This window comes from Heterodontus francisci, chromosome 26, assembly GCF_036365525.1.
Source record: "Heterodontus francisci isolate sHetFra1 chromosome 26, sHetFra1.hap1, whole genome shotgun sequence".
Taxonomy (NCBI): Eukaryota; Metazoa; Chordata; class Chondrichthyes; order Heterodontiformes; family Heterodontidae; genus Heterodontus; species Heterodontus francisci.
In genome coordinates, this window is record NC_090396.1 from 47765102 (window position 1) to 47779907 (window position 14806).

General features: G+C 39.9%; 1 protein-coding gene across 1 annotated transcript in view; it reads left to right on the top strand.

Annotated features, from left to right (window-relative positions):
* rfng (RFNG O-fucosylpeptide 3-beta-N-acetylglucosaminyltransferase) overlaps nt 1–9430 on the top strand; it is a 44538-nt gene extending 35108 nt beyond the window's left edge. The window contains exons 6-8 of the mRNA XM_068058173.1: nt 402–567; nt 1925–2010; nt 4328–9430. Of these exons, the coding sequence (XP_067914274.1) occupies nt 402–567; nt 1925–2010; nt 4328–4391 (316 nt within the window). The 3' untranslated portion in view covers nt 4392–9430. The remainder of the gene's footprint in view (nt 1–401; nt 568–1924; nt 2011–4327) is intronic.
* The last annotated feature ends 5376 nt before the right edge of the window (nt 9431–14806 follow it).

The following is a 14806-nucleotide window of genomic DNA, read 5'->3' on the forward strand; positions in this document are numbered from 1 at the left end:
ATCTGTCTATGTCTGTGAGTTAGAACAGTCTGTTTCCACTATAAGCCGGTTCAAAATTAAATTGTAACATTGTATCTCTCGATCTTTGGTCCTGAGTGGCAGTATCCCAGGCAATGAGAATGCACTCTTTGAATCAGTTTATGGGGCTTGTTGCCTTAAAGAAGTACAGCTCCTTTTCCAGCCTTAAAGGCACACCGCATTCTTCCTGGGAAAACAAAAACTACAGGATCATAACACCCTTAATAACTGTCTCATTTCTCTCCTTGAAGTGATGGAACATTAGATGGGAGCTAAGGTTACATCAGGTTCCCTCGGTTTTAAAAATCAAATGTGTTCTCCTTGTAAGAATGATACAAAACTCCCATTATATAGAAATGTAACCTTTTGATTTTTGTTAACAGTTTTGGAAACTTTATAAGTACAGCAGAGAAGATCCGTCTCCCTGACGACTGCACGATTGGCTATATCATCGAAGGTCTACTAGAGGTGAAGATGATTCACAGCGATCTGTTCCACTCACACCTAGAGAACCTGCAGCAGATCCCACCACCTATTATCCCCAGACAGGTCAGGCTCTCCAGGCTTTTTAGAATTGCCTGTATTTTTTTTTCTCCATTTCCCCTTAAAGCAATCACTGATGTTATGATGCAGTTCCCTGTGTATCAGCAGCACTCCAGTACCTCACCCATATGGCCAGTCATCATGTGAGCCTTGACTGTCAATATCATGTCCTTACTTTACCCAACCTCCACATTTTCCAGCAAAGGGTGGGGGGGGGGGGGGGGGGGGTTGGTCACAGGTTACAGATCACACGTTTCTGCACCCCACCCCCAACCAAGAGGTGTTACTACTAATAGTAGTGACCTCCCACTATTTCCCCAATTGCTACCAGAAAACTTGGTATAATCCAGGAGTAAAGCCTGGGACCCTCTGGTTTGTATGGCCCAATACTACATGCATGGTGCATATAACCATTGGGATATTGAAGCATTACCTCTCGTCCACTCCCATGGATGAGTGGAGGCCTAAGTTTCTGGACACATGCAGTGCACGTTTACCAGAGATGCACCCAAAGAGGTTATTGTGCCCACCAGCCTTATTGCTGCAACGGACTGGGTCGTGAAGAAATTTGGCCTTGAGGACCAGCGGCGCAGTCTTGGCATAGATCAAATCAATCTGACCTATAGCGAAGGGACCAGATGATTGGCCAGGACCAGTTACAATGAGTTCATACACAGGCTGTTAATTTGTGCAAGGACCTGTTTAGGCAGAACTTCTGTCCTTCTCAAATGTGGCACATGGCTGACTTCTGAGGCTACAAGACCAGAAGTAGGAATGCTTGAAATTTCCTCACGCTCTTATCACTGAGCACCCGGAAGAAACCAGCATACATACTTAGCAGCTGAAGTTGGATCTGGTTGGTTATACCAGGAATGCACCCACTGATGCCCTCCTGGGCTGACCCTGCTGGAGTCGGTGGTGTTTTGCCTTGGAACCCCAGTCACATTGCTGGCTCTTGCTGTAAAATAGTCACCATTCTAAGTGGGGAGGGGGAGGCAGTTGGACGCTATTAAGTAAAATTCCCTGGTCAGCGACATCTGCACATGAGTGAGTAAATTGCCGGAACTGCTCTTCCTGCTCTGGTAGACACCTAAAGTGCAGCTATAGTGTCGTAGGTAACTGTCACATTTATGCAAGTTAGATGATGCCTTCCCCCTGCCCCAACCCCAGATACACAGGAGTGGAGCTAAATGGTGCCCAATTTGTGGAATTGCCTCCATTGAAGCAGCCACATGTATTTCAAGCCGATGAAGTATTTAGCATTACGTCCTTCTGTGCTCTGTTCATAATGAAACACTATGTTCTGCGATTTCTGAATACAGGCTGAATGCAATATCTAAACTATTAATTGCAATTGTTTTAGGTCACCTTAAGTTATGGAAGTTCAGAAATCAAGCGGAATATACTGAGGATCCAAGGGCCTTTCAGCCTGGCGGAGGATCCTTCACGGTACAGTGACTTGTTTATCATTTTCACCTACTGAAGGCTAATTGATCACACTATTTGCCAGTAGCTCAAATGATTTATAGAGAACCCATGGATATACATAGGAACTGCTATTCGTAAAATAGTATTTCAAAGCTTGCAGCAAGTGTACTTTAAGTTAAAATGTCATGAATCGATACGGCATCATGACCAGACATTTTAAAAACAATACATTTCAGAAGTAGTTTTCAAGAATGAGTCTTTGACAAAAATGAGTGTTTTTGTCCAACTTTGGTTGATGGCTCTTTCTTTAAATCTAATCACAGTAAATAAGATATTTAAAAATCAACTGCAAATAAAATTCTCAAGCTAATTTAGATTCAGTATTACAGGCTTAGTTATAGGCTTGAGAAAGGAATAACTCAAACTTAAACAAGTCTGTATGATTGGTTATATTTGTATTTGACTGACAGTCCCTTTTTAAATCTGAGTAATCAATCATTCAAAATCTAGAAAATCCCGCTAACTCTTTCCTGTTTAGAATGCCGGTTTAGAAAAGAAAAAGAAGAAAAGGGTCAGTTTGAAAGTCTTTGACAGAAGGAGCCAGTTGATCAGTTTGAATCTTCCAAAAGATAGGTTAGGGGAGAACAAATGCTCACAGTAGTAAGAAATGTAAGAAAATAGATGCTGTGTAATATAAATATTATTTACAAAGGATTAGCTTATTACTTAGAGATGTAATACTTTTCCTGTTTTCCACTAGAGGAGTTGGATGAAAGCATTTCTAATGTAAATATGTCATTCAATTATACCCTATGTGCAGGTGTTCTTTGTTAACTGAATTTTCAGTGACTTTAAACTTAAAATGGAATTTGCAGGGAGTAATGCTATGTTTACTGAGCCAAGGTGAGAGAGGGTTTATAGTCTTTCAGCAGCATATTCGGGTAAGCTTGGTACTGAATTTGAACTGGTCTTATCTTATCCCATTCTGAAGGCAAATGAACACAATCTTTCCACCCATCCAAAACTTTTAATTTACCTTGGCTCTGTAATTGCTTAAAAACTTTTAATTTCTAACATCTTCCATTTCTGATGAAAGGTCATCAACCTGAAATGTTAACTACTTCTCTCTCTATAGATGCTGCCTGACCTGCTGAGTGTTTTCCAGCATTTTCTGTTTTTACGGCACAATTTTAATCCAGGTTCTAAAGGTGAAAGATGGGTTCTAAACTACTGGAGCTCTCATGAAGCTAATTCTGAACAGAATACAAGAATGGTCAACTGGAATTAATCTTTTTATCTTCTCAAATCAATATACTAGCCCTCAGACATTGTCTCTAACTATTTATAAACTAATGCTTGTCTAGTTCAGATTCCAAGGGAGTACATTCTGTGAATCAGCTTCCTGAGTTTACTTTCTTACATTCACCTCTACTTTCCTAGCAATAGAGTGAAAACCTAAGTGATAATGACTCTGGTCCATTCTCTACATTCTGCTGTATGCAGATAATGCTGAGACAGGATAAAGGGAGAACAAGGGAAGAGGACATGTTGCATTGGGATTTTTGTTGATTGACAGGGAAAAAAGGTTATGTTAGAAAATGTGATGATGTCTGGAGTGAGTGTTTCTAGTGGTATACAAATTGCACCACTTGATGGCACTGGTGATGGTTAGGAGGAGACTGATAAGACAGTAATTAGCTGGCTTAGAGTTGTTGCTAGGAGATCTATCACTACCATCCAGCATAAGGCTTTCTCAGCTCTTGAATGTAGCTTTCAGCTGCAATCTGAAATCTACATCCAGCTCCTTACAGGCATGCTGCCATTGTGTGGCGAGATGGGCCACCCTTCTGGAAACCGTCAAATGCAGCACTAGCTTCACTTCTGTAGACATCAAAACAGGGAGTCAACTGTTGGGTTCCAGTATCATTTGCTTGTAGACTTGTGCCTGGATCTTGGGTTTCCTTTCCCTTCAATTTTTCCATTATTTCCGCACTCCCTTTTCAGTCTCAGCAAACACTGCCAATGAGTTGAAATGACTTCTGAGTCTTTCCCAGGACTGTAAGAATGATTACCCCTCTATTTTGACATTTCCCTATAATATTATGTTCAGAGGTTTCCACTTTCACAATAGTGCACTCCCTCCATATGTCTAAATCAGAACCTGGAGCAACACATTGTTATGATGATCAGCTGACCATGGAAATTTGAATGCAAAAGGAACCTTCGGCCAGCATTTCAAACCATTTGGACATATACTGTACCCATACCTGCTCATAGTATAAATGAATAAAATAGCCTAAATTAGATTTTATTTCAAAATCATCTTGTTTTCCTGCAGGTTCAAGTCTATACATTGTCTTCTCTACCATGATGCCTGGTGTCCTACCAAAGACAGACACTGATCAATGGAAACCGTTCTGCCTCCTTTCTCCATCAGCTGCAGTCCTTTTGAAGAACTCCCAGTGAGTGGAAAAGGACCTTTTATAATAATAAGGAAGAGTAAGACTCTGAAGGTCCAAAATAAAATGAAGAACTACATACATATTGTACATTGGAATGCATTGCAACCATATGTCACATTTTTTGATGGGTCTATAACAATTATACATATTCTGAAAAAGAAAGCAGAAACCACTTCTTGAACTACCCTAGTGAAATTCCAAGTCTTAATTGAGCTAACATTTTTATCTCTGACCCTTTGTCTTGCATGTACCTATTATAATCGGATTCAGTGGAGTGGTTCTGCTTAATTTGTGTCAAAGCTGTGTGCCAAAGTGCTAATGTTACCTCTTCTAAATTCACCTTCTCTTCTGCTTTACAGTTTGGGGTGGGAAATTAAATCATGAGTTGGCTTCATGCAAACAGAGACTTGGACTCACTCAAAATTGCTATTTCTCATACTTCCATTTCCTGGGTATACAAAGATCTTTGGCAAAATACTGATGGATGATGCCATCTTGGTAACTTGGAGTCCTCTCTATATATTTGGTGTAAATGAGTTTAGTGTGTGCAATTCAGTTCTAGGAATAACAAGTTGGCAGTTTGTCGATTTTTGTTATGCAGTTCTGGACAGTCAACAGTGAAACTCTGTGCTTTCTTACAGAGATGCCTCATTCCTTAATGTAGCAGTTGACACTTACATCTCTGTGAGATGGTGATTTCCTATAGATGTATATCATTGTGGCTTCATAGTGCCATATAATGTCATGATTTTGGGACATTTGCCACTGAGTCACTGAAATGTGCACTGACAGACTATGTAGAGTCACATTCTTGATTTTCTGCATTTGAACCTGATTGAAATAAGTACTGTGGCTACCAATTATATTAGTAATTGAATGTCTGTTGGTTATTGAAATGATTTGATTGCATATTCAGACGAACAAAATCGTCATAAAATGGCCTGACTTCCGAATTAAATGTGTTCACATTACCTGCATAGTATTATGCTAACATTCCCATCCTGAATAACTCACCTAGCTCTATCTGATTGTTTCATCAAAAATATATCTGGTGAGTCAAAGACTAAAACACGTTTTGATATTTACTGCAGCAATGTTCTCAATCTCTGTTGAACAATATTTGAAGAACCAAGTTGTCTGCAGTACTCAACGAACTCCATGTAGGCTGATAAGTCATTTAAATTCATTTTTATTTTTGAGATAGATTACAACTACTGGAACTGTAAGTGAAATAACTGCATGTCTTCTAGTTTGAAATGGTCAATAAGCTGGCCCGACGAGATGTGGAATCATGTCCGGAAGGGACATATAGTCTGAATTTTACAACAGGATCTCTGATATTGAACTCTCATCTCCAGTGCAAGAGTTACTTTGTATACCAGTTTCCTCCTTGACTTACCTCGTATGGATCTGTCATCTGTTTATCTTTTTGTAGTAGTTATCATTTGCTGCTATTCTACACAGGATCTTGTGGTATTTATTTTAATAGTATTATTCTGCAAAGTGCTAACTCAAAAGCAAAATAAATGTGGGCCTGTTTGGTGGATCTTCTGGCATATTTAGAATGATTCTGGAGTAAAAGGTTTACTTAGATACTTCAGAGTGACAGCTGTGTCTGAAAAAAGCTACATATCACAACTGTTGATTTGGTCTTCTGACCATCCTTGTTTCTTCAGTCTGGGCTAATGTCACCAATCTACTTCCTCCCCATTAATGCCGGTTTTGATTACACCAGAAACAACTCCCATTGTTGGTCTACGGAAGGTCATATAGCTGGGGTAGAAGAGATTCACATCGTCCAGGATTTAGTCAAAAGTCAGTTTGTTTCAGTTCTTCTTGTATCCCATACTCAAAATTACGGACTCCTGTAATTTTGGCAAGCATATATCTTGCCTGGTTTGTAGCACACACATATACAGATCTCAAGGAATGTATATTGAGTTTAAGCCTAGATTATGTGCACAAGTCTTGGAGTGGGGCTCAGGTCCACAGGCCGTATTTTTATTCTGGGGTCGGAACCCTGACATCGGGAAAACTTCCAGGTTCCGATTCTGCACTGTGTGGGCTTGACACGCCCACAATTGCTTTCAAACCATTATGCCAATTAATGGCCAGGGAGTGGCCTCGCCGTCCAATTAAGGACAATGGGCAGGCTACCGAGGCGGGAGGGCCAATGAGAGGTGCTCCAGCCATGACACACTGGCAGCCCCACCGACTGAGGTGGGAGCTCCTGCTGCAGGTGAACAGAGAGAAAGGGCACCTCAACAAGGAGGCACACTCTGAAGGCAAAGTAAACTTTTTTTAAAATTAAAAAATCTTGCAACTACCTGGCCATGATTGTGGAGGGGCAACCCCTCCAGGGGACAGTCAGCGGCTAAAGCTGTAGCCCGGCGGCCATGGCGAAGGGCGGGGATGTCCCTTGCAGGATTAAGTACCCCCCCACTGTGATTCAGCTACTGTGCATAATCTGCGTGCCGACAAATCCGACGCAGTATGGAAAAGGGACCTTAATAGGCTGCTTAATTGACGTCAATTGGCTACCCACCACTTGCAGGCTTGTAGCCATTCTGAACCTGATCTGGTCATTTAAAAAATGGCTTGGGCTCAGTATAGTGATGCCAAACGGCACAGTGGTGCAGTGGTTAGCACCGCAGCCTCACAGCTCCAGCGAGCCAGGTTCAGTTCTGGGTACTGCCTGTGCGGAGTTTGCAAGTTCTCCCTGTGACCGCGTGGGTTTCCACCGGGTGCTCCGGTTTCCTCCCACAGCCAAAGACTTGCAGGCTGATAGGTAAATTGGCCATTATAAATTGCCCCTAGTGTAGGTAGGTGGTAGGAGAATGGTGGGGATGTGGTAGGGAATATGGGATTAATGTAGGATTAGTATAAATGGGTGGTTGTTGGTCGGCACAGACTCGGTGGGCCGAAGGGCCTGTTTCAGTGCTGTATCTCTAAATAAAATAAATAAACCAGCGCAATGGCCAGCGGCGTGACATTCTGGGCCCACCCAGCTCCGATCCCAACCCCATAGGGATTTACATATTCAGCCCCATAACTGAAAGGCAAGAGTGCTACCATTGAGCCAAGCTGATTTAGTTCGAATAAAGAGAAAATTCCACTTCTGGTAGCATGTGCGTCCATTACAAAGCACCATAAATTTGGTTATATTGGAATTGTTTGCACATAATACTCAATTGGGAGTGCATATACAAATGAAGGCTTTTGCAGAGACTGATCAGGGTGCGTTATATTACACCACGTGGATTTGAATCTGTAACTTTTGCTTATGCATGCAATGGTTATTCCAGTATACAGTTAGACTACCTGCTTTATTTAAATTAGTAACTATTAATGATAAATTCATAATTGTATGGTTTGGCCTCTCTATTTACTTTTTTCCCCCAGAATTGTTCATATTACAAGGCCTTAGCTTTTCCACTGCAAGCTAAGAAATTTATGTGATGGACGTGTCAGTAATTGAAGACTAATATTAGTGTGTAGGTCGTGAGACAATGTTTAATTCTCAGTAGTGTGTTTTGTTAAAAGTCTGATTAACACATGCAATTCAAATGTTCAACAAAAGTTTTGTGGGGAATTGTAAAGTGTGAAAGAGGATGTAATGAATGTGCACTGTGTAAGCTTAATAGAGTGGCAAGTGGTAAAAGGGAAGTTAAAAATGGGGGCCCCAATATTCCTCAGTCTCCTGCCGGAGCTGGTGGAACTTCCATGAAAATTATGGAGATCTGGTTGCACTAGTTCTCTGCCATTTCCAAGAATTTCCTGGTTGAGTTATGAGGAGCAGAACCTCCAAACGCCCTAACGAGGAAAGCAACAACAAGGGGACAGAGCCGGGGGTGGGGACTTTCTATTTCTGGAGTTCCGTATCAATGGAAACTGGTAACACTGAGTGAAGTGAAGCTCTGCGGGAGCTGCACTGGAAGGTACCAATGGGTCCAATTCCGATGTAGTTACCAGGATTGGTTCCCCAGGAATTTCAACTGTTTTTAGATGCTTAATAATTAGTACAAGTAAATTTTCACAGTCTGAAAATGACTAAAGAATTGGATGCTTTCAGAAATTAAAACAATTTTTTTATATTTTAGTACATAAATATTTGTACACATTAGTCGATTGTGCCTTATAGAGAATGCTTCACAGCCAAGAAGATTGCAAATGTGAAATGTTTGATCTGTTGGTGCAGCTTTTCAAGAGGCATCTTAATGTGATTTGAAAAACAATCTTCTATGTCAGTTCTGAAATTTTGTACAATACTATGACGACAAAGTTGATTTTTTTTTTAGAAAAACAAACGTAACCACTTTTTTGGCTGTAATTCATGTGTAACTTAATTGGTCAACAGTTGCAGTAGAACTGAAAGATCCTTCTGAGGATCAACAGCCCATTGCAATGGATTCTACAGCAGAAGTAATCACTTTCGTATGCAGACAGTGGAGTTGAAGTATTCACTGTTAATGATGAACTATATGGTACAATCACTACCGGAAGAACTGAATGTAGGGTTGAATTGAGTAACTGCTCTCCAGGATGGCGAGCATAGTAAAACAGTAAATTCTGGAAAAAAAGGTGAATTGGTCATGGATGGACTTCAGCGACAGTTCAACTGAGCATGTGCAATCCCATTACAAAGACTGAAAAATGCTCAGTGAGGTTGTAGAAAAACTCACTAATAAACAGTGTTATTATCTATATGTGAAAATACTATGTTATAAATATGTATGTTTACATTCAGCTGGAAAGGCCAAAGTTATTTTTAAATGCCAAGAATATAACAACTCCAATTCTTAAAAACTGGAATATCCTTTTGCAGACCTATTTTGTTTAAATTTATAAATTCAAAATAAAGCAAACTGTAATAAGCATGTATGGACTGGTTTGGAACCAGAACTGCCAGCAGTTTGCTGCACTAAAGTGTAGACAGTTGTTAAAAGGAGAAAAATTGAATTAAATGATATTTAAACTGTTTTCAGTATTTTTGTCATATTTAGTTAAACTTCAAAGTTATCTCTGATTGGAACTTTCAAGTGACCTCTGTTACACACTTTAGTCTGAATCCTAACGCCATTGTTAGGAATGGATCGTACAGCTGACAATACCAACTTTTTCACTTAATACAGAATGAAGATTACTGCAACTTTAAAATCCATTAACCTACTCACTAAGATGTCTGTCAACAGTTTGCATTGCTTCTGTGGTAGCACTCTTGCCTCTGTGTCAGAAGGTTATTGATTCAAGTCCACTCCAGGGACTTGAATACATAATCTCGGCTGACACTCCAGTGCAGTACTGAGGGAATGCTGCACTGATGGGGTACCGCCTTTAGTGTAAGATGTTAAACGGGGACTGTGTCTGCCCTCTCACATGGACATACAAGATTCCACAGCACTATTTGAAGAAAAGCGAAGAGGTTCTCCTTGGGGACAACATTTATCCCTCAACCAAATCACTAAAACAGATTATCTAGTCTATATCCCATTGTTATTTGTAGGACCTTGCTGTGGTGAAATCAGCTGCTGTTTCCTACATAACAATAGTAATTCCACTTCAGAAGTACTTGATTGGCTATGTAAAGCACTTTGGGACATAAAAATGCAAGTTTGTTCTTGAACCTTCCTGATACTAGTTAATAAAATGTGCCATTCTGACGATAGTATTCCTGTCGATGTTTTCTGGTGAAACTAGCAGTCAATTTGTAGCAATGCCTACTTCTACCAGATAGCTTCTTCTTGTTGGCCTTACAACACATTAATATTAGATTGACTTTTAAGTAAAATGACATACCCAGCCTAAGCAAATATATGAATTATGTGATTTCATATAGCTCTAACTGTATTACTTCTGTTTTCATTCCCACTGCAAATTTAAAAAAAGGCATCTATTCAAGCTGAACTGGCCCCAAGTCAAAAGGATGTCTAGCACCAAGCTGTTCTTCAATTGGAAGTGGTCGGATCCAACATAAACTTGAGTTTTATATTTTCCCAAAACAAAATGTATGTGGATTAGTCTGTATCATGCATTCATCTCTGCTGTAAGTAGCATATAGAACTGTACAAAGATTCTTGTCTTATTAATTCCCAGAATTTGTTCTTTCCCTTGCTGCTACCTTTACATAGCCATAACAAGAAGTCAGCTGCACAGAATGCTAGTGACTTGGGTAAGATCAGTGAATGGAAAACCCTGTTAAGGTGGCAGCTCTCGTCTGATTCTGGGTTGATAGTTTTCACATTGGGAGTGCATCAAGCACTACAGCAATGCTTCTGTACATTTACTTTTCTTTTGTGTTTACCAAATGCTTTCTGTTCCAGGTTAGATGACTGTTGGCGGTGATAGCACCGTGTCAGTTTATATGAAGTAGATTACTAGAGACACTAACTGTTTAGTATAGTGTTGTGCAGATTTAAGAGTTGAGCTTGTCATCAAGAACGTTTCTCCTACAGGACACAAACAAATTCTCAAAGCATGGTTTGATGCTACTAGCTTTGTTCAGTTAGGAGAGTGGGATATTGGGCCTTCTGTATGCCTCAGTGGACTTGCACTAGAATTGTTAAGACTAATACATTGTACTTCGGAATCTTGTTTCTTTTGTAATTGCATTCACATTTTTCCCTCGCGGGTTGCACACTGGATTCTGTGTTTTTGCACCTGGAGAAAGCAGGCAAGTCTGGAATTTATTATTCCACAGGAAAGCAACATAGTGGTAAGTGCATTGGAGTTCTAATGTTCTGAGCTCTGAAATAAAAGGAAGTGGGTGCACACCTGAGATTACACCCCTCATTAAAAATGTGTTCTCTATTTCAGCCATGTCATCATGGAAAGAGGCTCACTTCTACATGCATGTCTTCTCCCCCACCCCCTCCCCCACAGCCAGTTGTGATGTGGGTGAAGCACAGTGCATAGAGTAAGTTGTGCTGTCATCCTACATTGACCAAAGCCTCTGAACAACCATAGGTCTACAGCATAGGAGGAAACTATTTACCCATCGTGTCTGTGCCAGCTGTTTGCTGGTACAATCCAAACCAGATCTCACTGCCTTGCTCTCTTCCCATTTCTTCGTTTCTTCTTATGCTTCAAATATTTATATTTAATTTTCCATTTTAGAAGATGCTATGATCTTCAACCACACCCTGTGACAAAGCCTTCTATGCTTCAATAACCCTCTGTGTAAAGAAATTTCTCCTAATCGCCTTACTCTTTTATTGATAACTTTAAATTGATGACCCTTCAACACTGCCTCCCCAATCAGAGCAGTCTTTCCCAAGTCACTGATCAAAAACCTTAATAATTCTTAAAACTTATGTTAACTCTCCTCTCGGTCTTCTCACCTTCAATGAAAATAGTCCCAGTATTTCAAATTTCCCTTCATAGCTTTGGTTTCCCAATGCTGGCATCATCTGCAGAATCAATGCTGTACGCTGTCTTTGGCTTTAATACCATTTCTATAATGGGACACCCAAAACTGCACATAGTACACTAACTGTGGCCTAAGCAATATTTTTGCATATGTTCATCATTGCTTCTTTACTCCTGTATTCTGTGCTTGTACTTATAAAACCCAGAATTCTATTGACTTTTTTGATGACTTGTACTTTATAGGAATTATGTATTATTTTGAACCACATCCTCCACGTTTTTCTGTTAAGTGTATACTCATTCTTTTTTTTTCTTCCAAAATTTATTAGTACAAAAGCTTTGGTCACCATGTTACAATTGGATATATATGTGTTAAAATAGGTACAGAGAGGAGCAAAAGATTGATCCCAAATGCAAAGGGATATCTCAGTAAGGTATGATGTGATTTGCCTCCTTTCAAGGCTGACAATTTGCCTAACCTCTCCTTATTGTGTTTACAGGTACTGTGAGAAATAGGGAGTAGGCTTAAAAAGGTGCTAATCATAACCTTTTGAGGAATATTTTGTTGTTTATAATTAATGATGGAATTGATTAACCAGAATTATGTGGGTGAATCCCTACACAGTGAGTTCCCAATTGCCACTATACTTCAGAAGGTAAAAATAAAAAAATCAGTCAACAAAAGCAGATCACTCATCACACAAAGAATGACTCCAAGATTTAGGAGTTAGGGTTTCCAACCCACCCTCTTTGGCTGGGAGTCTACCAGAATGGGTGATTGGTCTCCCAAGCACTGCTGCTGGCGATTTGGGAGAAATTGCCCTTGTCACACAGTTTGCGCATGTGCAGTACCCTGGCTGTTGTGGCTTGCAACTAAACCATGTTGTCTGAGGCCTGTTTGTACCACCATTATTCAGAGTACACTGCTTCATGATCGCATCTGGGCCAAACAATGGAAACTCCATGTGTTCTGAGAAAGAAACACAAACTGGGGGAGGGAGAGAGAAAGAAATGCAAACTGGGGGAGGGAGCAAGAAAGAGAAATAAAAACTGAGGGAGAGAGAAAAAAACAAAAAGGGAGAGAGAGAAAGACAAACTGGAAAGGAAAGTTCATATTGGTCCGGGAATCGGGCAGTTTTGATGCTTCTCTCTGAGGACTGAATCTCACCTCCCTGAAGCTGGGCTTCAGCTGTGGTGTGTGGGAGTCAGCAAATTGAAATAGGTTTAGTTTTTGTTTTGTTTTTATAACTTTCTGTATATTGTAAAAAAGTCATAAAATTGTATGAAAACTTTAGTTAGAAGTTACTTATATCTATGATTTTGTTGAATCAATGCTGTTTACTTGGTGTTTCTCATTATGGTCAATACATAGAAACATCAAAGTAGTTTTTATTTAGACATTACTTAAATCTTATTATTTTGAATTCTTTCTTTGATTTATACATTGTTGTTCATCTCACTGAAGTAAAATGTCATTTTATTCAGGGCTTGGTGATACTAGGCACTCAACTAAGGTAAATGCAATAACATTTGCAAACAGTGGGCAAATGTTATGTGATCATATAGCATGTAATCAAGCATCACATGAACACAGTGACATGATCAAATGTCCTGGTTCAATGTCCATTGTCAAACCAGAGTTAGCATATTTCCAGTATGGTTGCTATCTTTTTATTATCAACTCTGAAAATGAAGGGAGAAGGAGAAAAAGTGGTAAATAAAACACAAAATTACTCACTTTTGTTTTTAAGAAGTAGATTGAACATTGATTTCAAATATCAATGCTGTATTTTTGCAATAGAGGCAAAAAAACATAAACAGTGTTCCAAAATATGTGGTACCTGACATTTCTAATCTTACTGAGTTACCAACCTCCACTGTGGCCATGGGTAAGCAACTATCAGACACCTAATACTTCCTCACAGAGCCATAAATTCAGAGGGTCATTCCCACCCTTCTCTTGACCTATTTCAAGTGGCCTATTTCACACAAGAATTAGCGAATGCGCAGGAGCAGACTGATCACTGATGAAGGTTAATGTCCAAGCCACCACTGCAAGCAACCCAGGAGAAAAATCAGAGGTGTATTAAAACATTGTGCACTTTTAAAATTTTCTTTTAACATTTTTGTTAATTATCAAGATATTGGTGACAAAAAGTGTCTGCTTGACAGTCAAGAATCAGGCAATGGGTTCATGATGAGTCTAATCTATTTCTAATTACTATGCAGAACTCTGTAAGTGGACCTGTTGGGTCTCCAGTGGCAGAAGCATTGGGGGATGGGGAATTCCTCCAACCAGAGTTGGCAACCGTAGATAATATAGTGATAGCAAGAAAAAAGTAAGTTTATAATATAAATATGAGGGAGAAAGGAATATTGTTGGTGTTAACTGAGGAAGGTTGGGAGGAGGCTAGTGTGGAACATAAACACCAGCATGGACCTTGACCAACAGGTCAAGATGGGCCAAATAGTCTATTTATGTAAAAAAAAGACTTGCAATTATACAACACACTCAATGTCCCAAAGTACTTTTCAGCACATGAAGTACTTTTTGAAGTGTAGTCACTGTTGTAATATAGGAAACGTAGCAGTTAATATGCACACAACAAGCTCACACAAACAACAGTGTGATGATGTGCAGGTAAATCTGATTTGTGATGTTGATTTGAGGGATGGATACCAGGGATAACTTCCCAGCTGCTTCTTCAAAGTAGCAGCACGGGATCTTTTGCATCCATCTGAGACAGGGCCCCAGTTTAACATGTCATAGTGGTTGGCACCTCCGACTGTGCTGCACTCCTTCAGCACAGCAACTGGAAGTGTTGGTTTAGTTTTTTGTGTTCGTGCCCCTGCACTGGAACTTGAACCCACAACCTTTTAACTCAGAGGTCAGAGTGCTACCAACTGAGTCACAGCAGTGACCCTATAACCATGACATGTAATAAAGAGGGGCTTTCCCTCAGGAGAGAGAGAAATTATTTTACAGACTG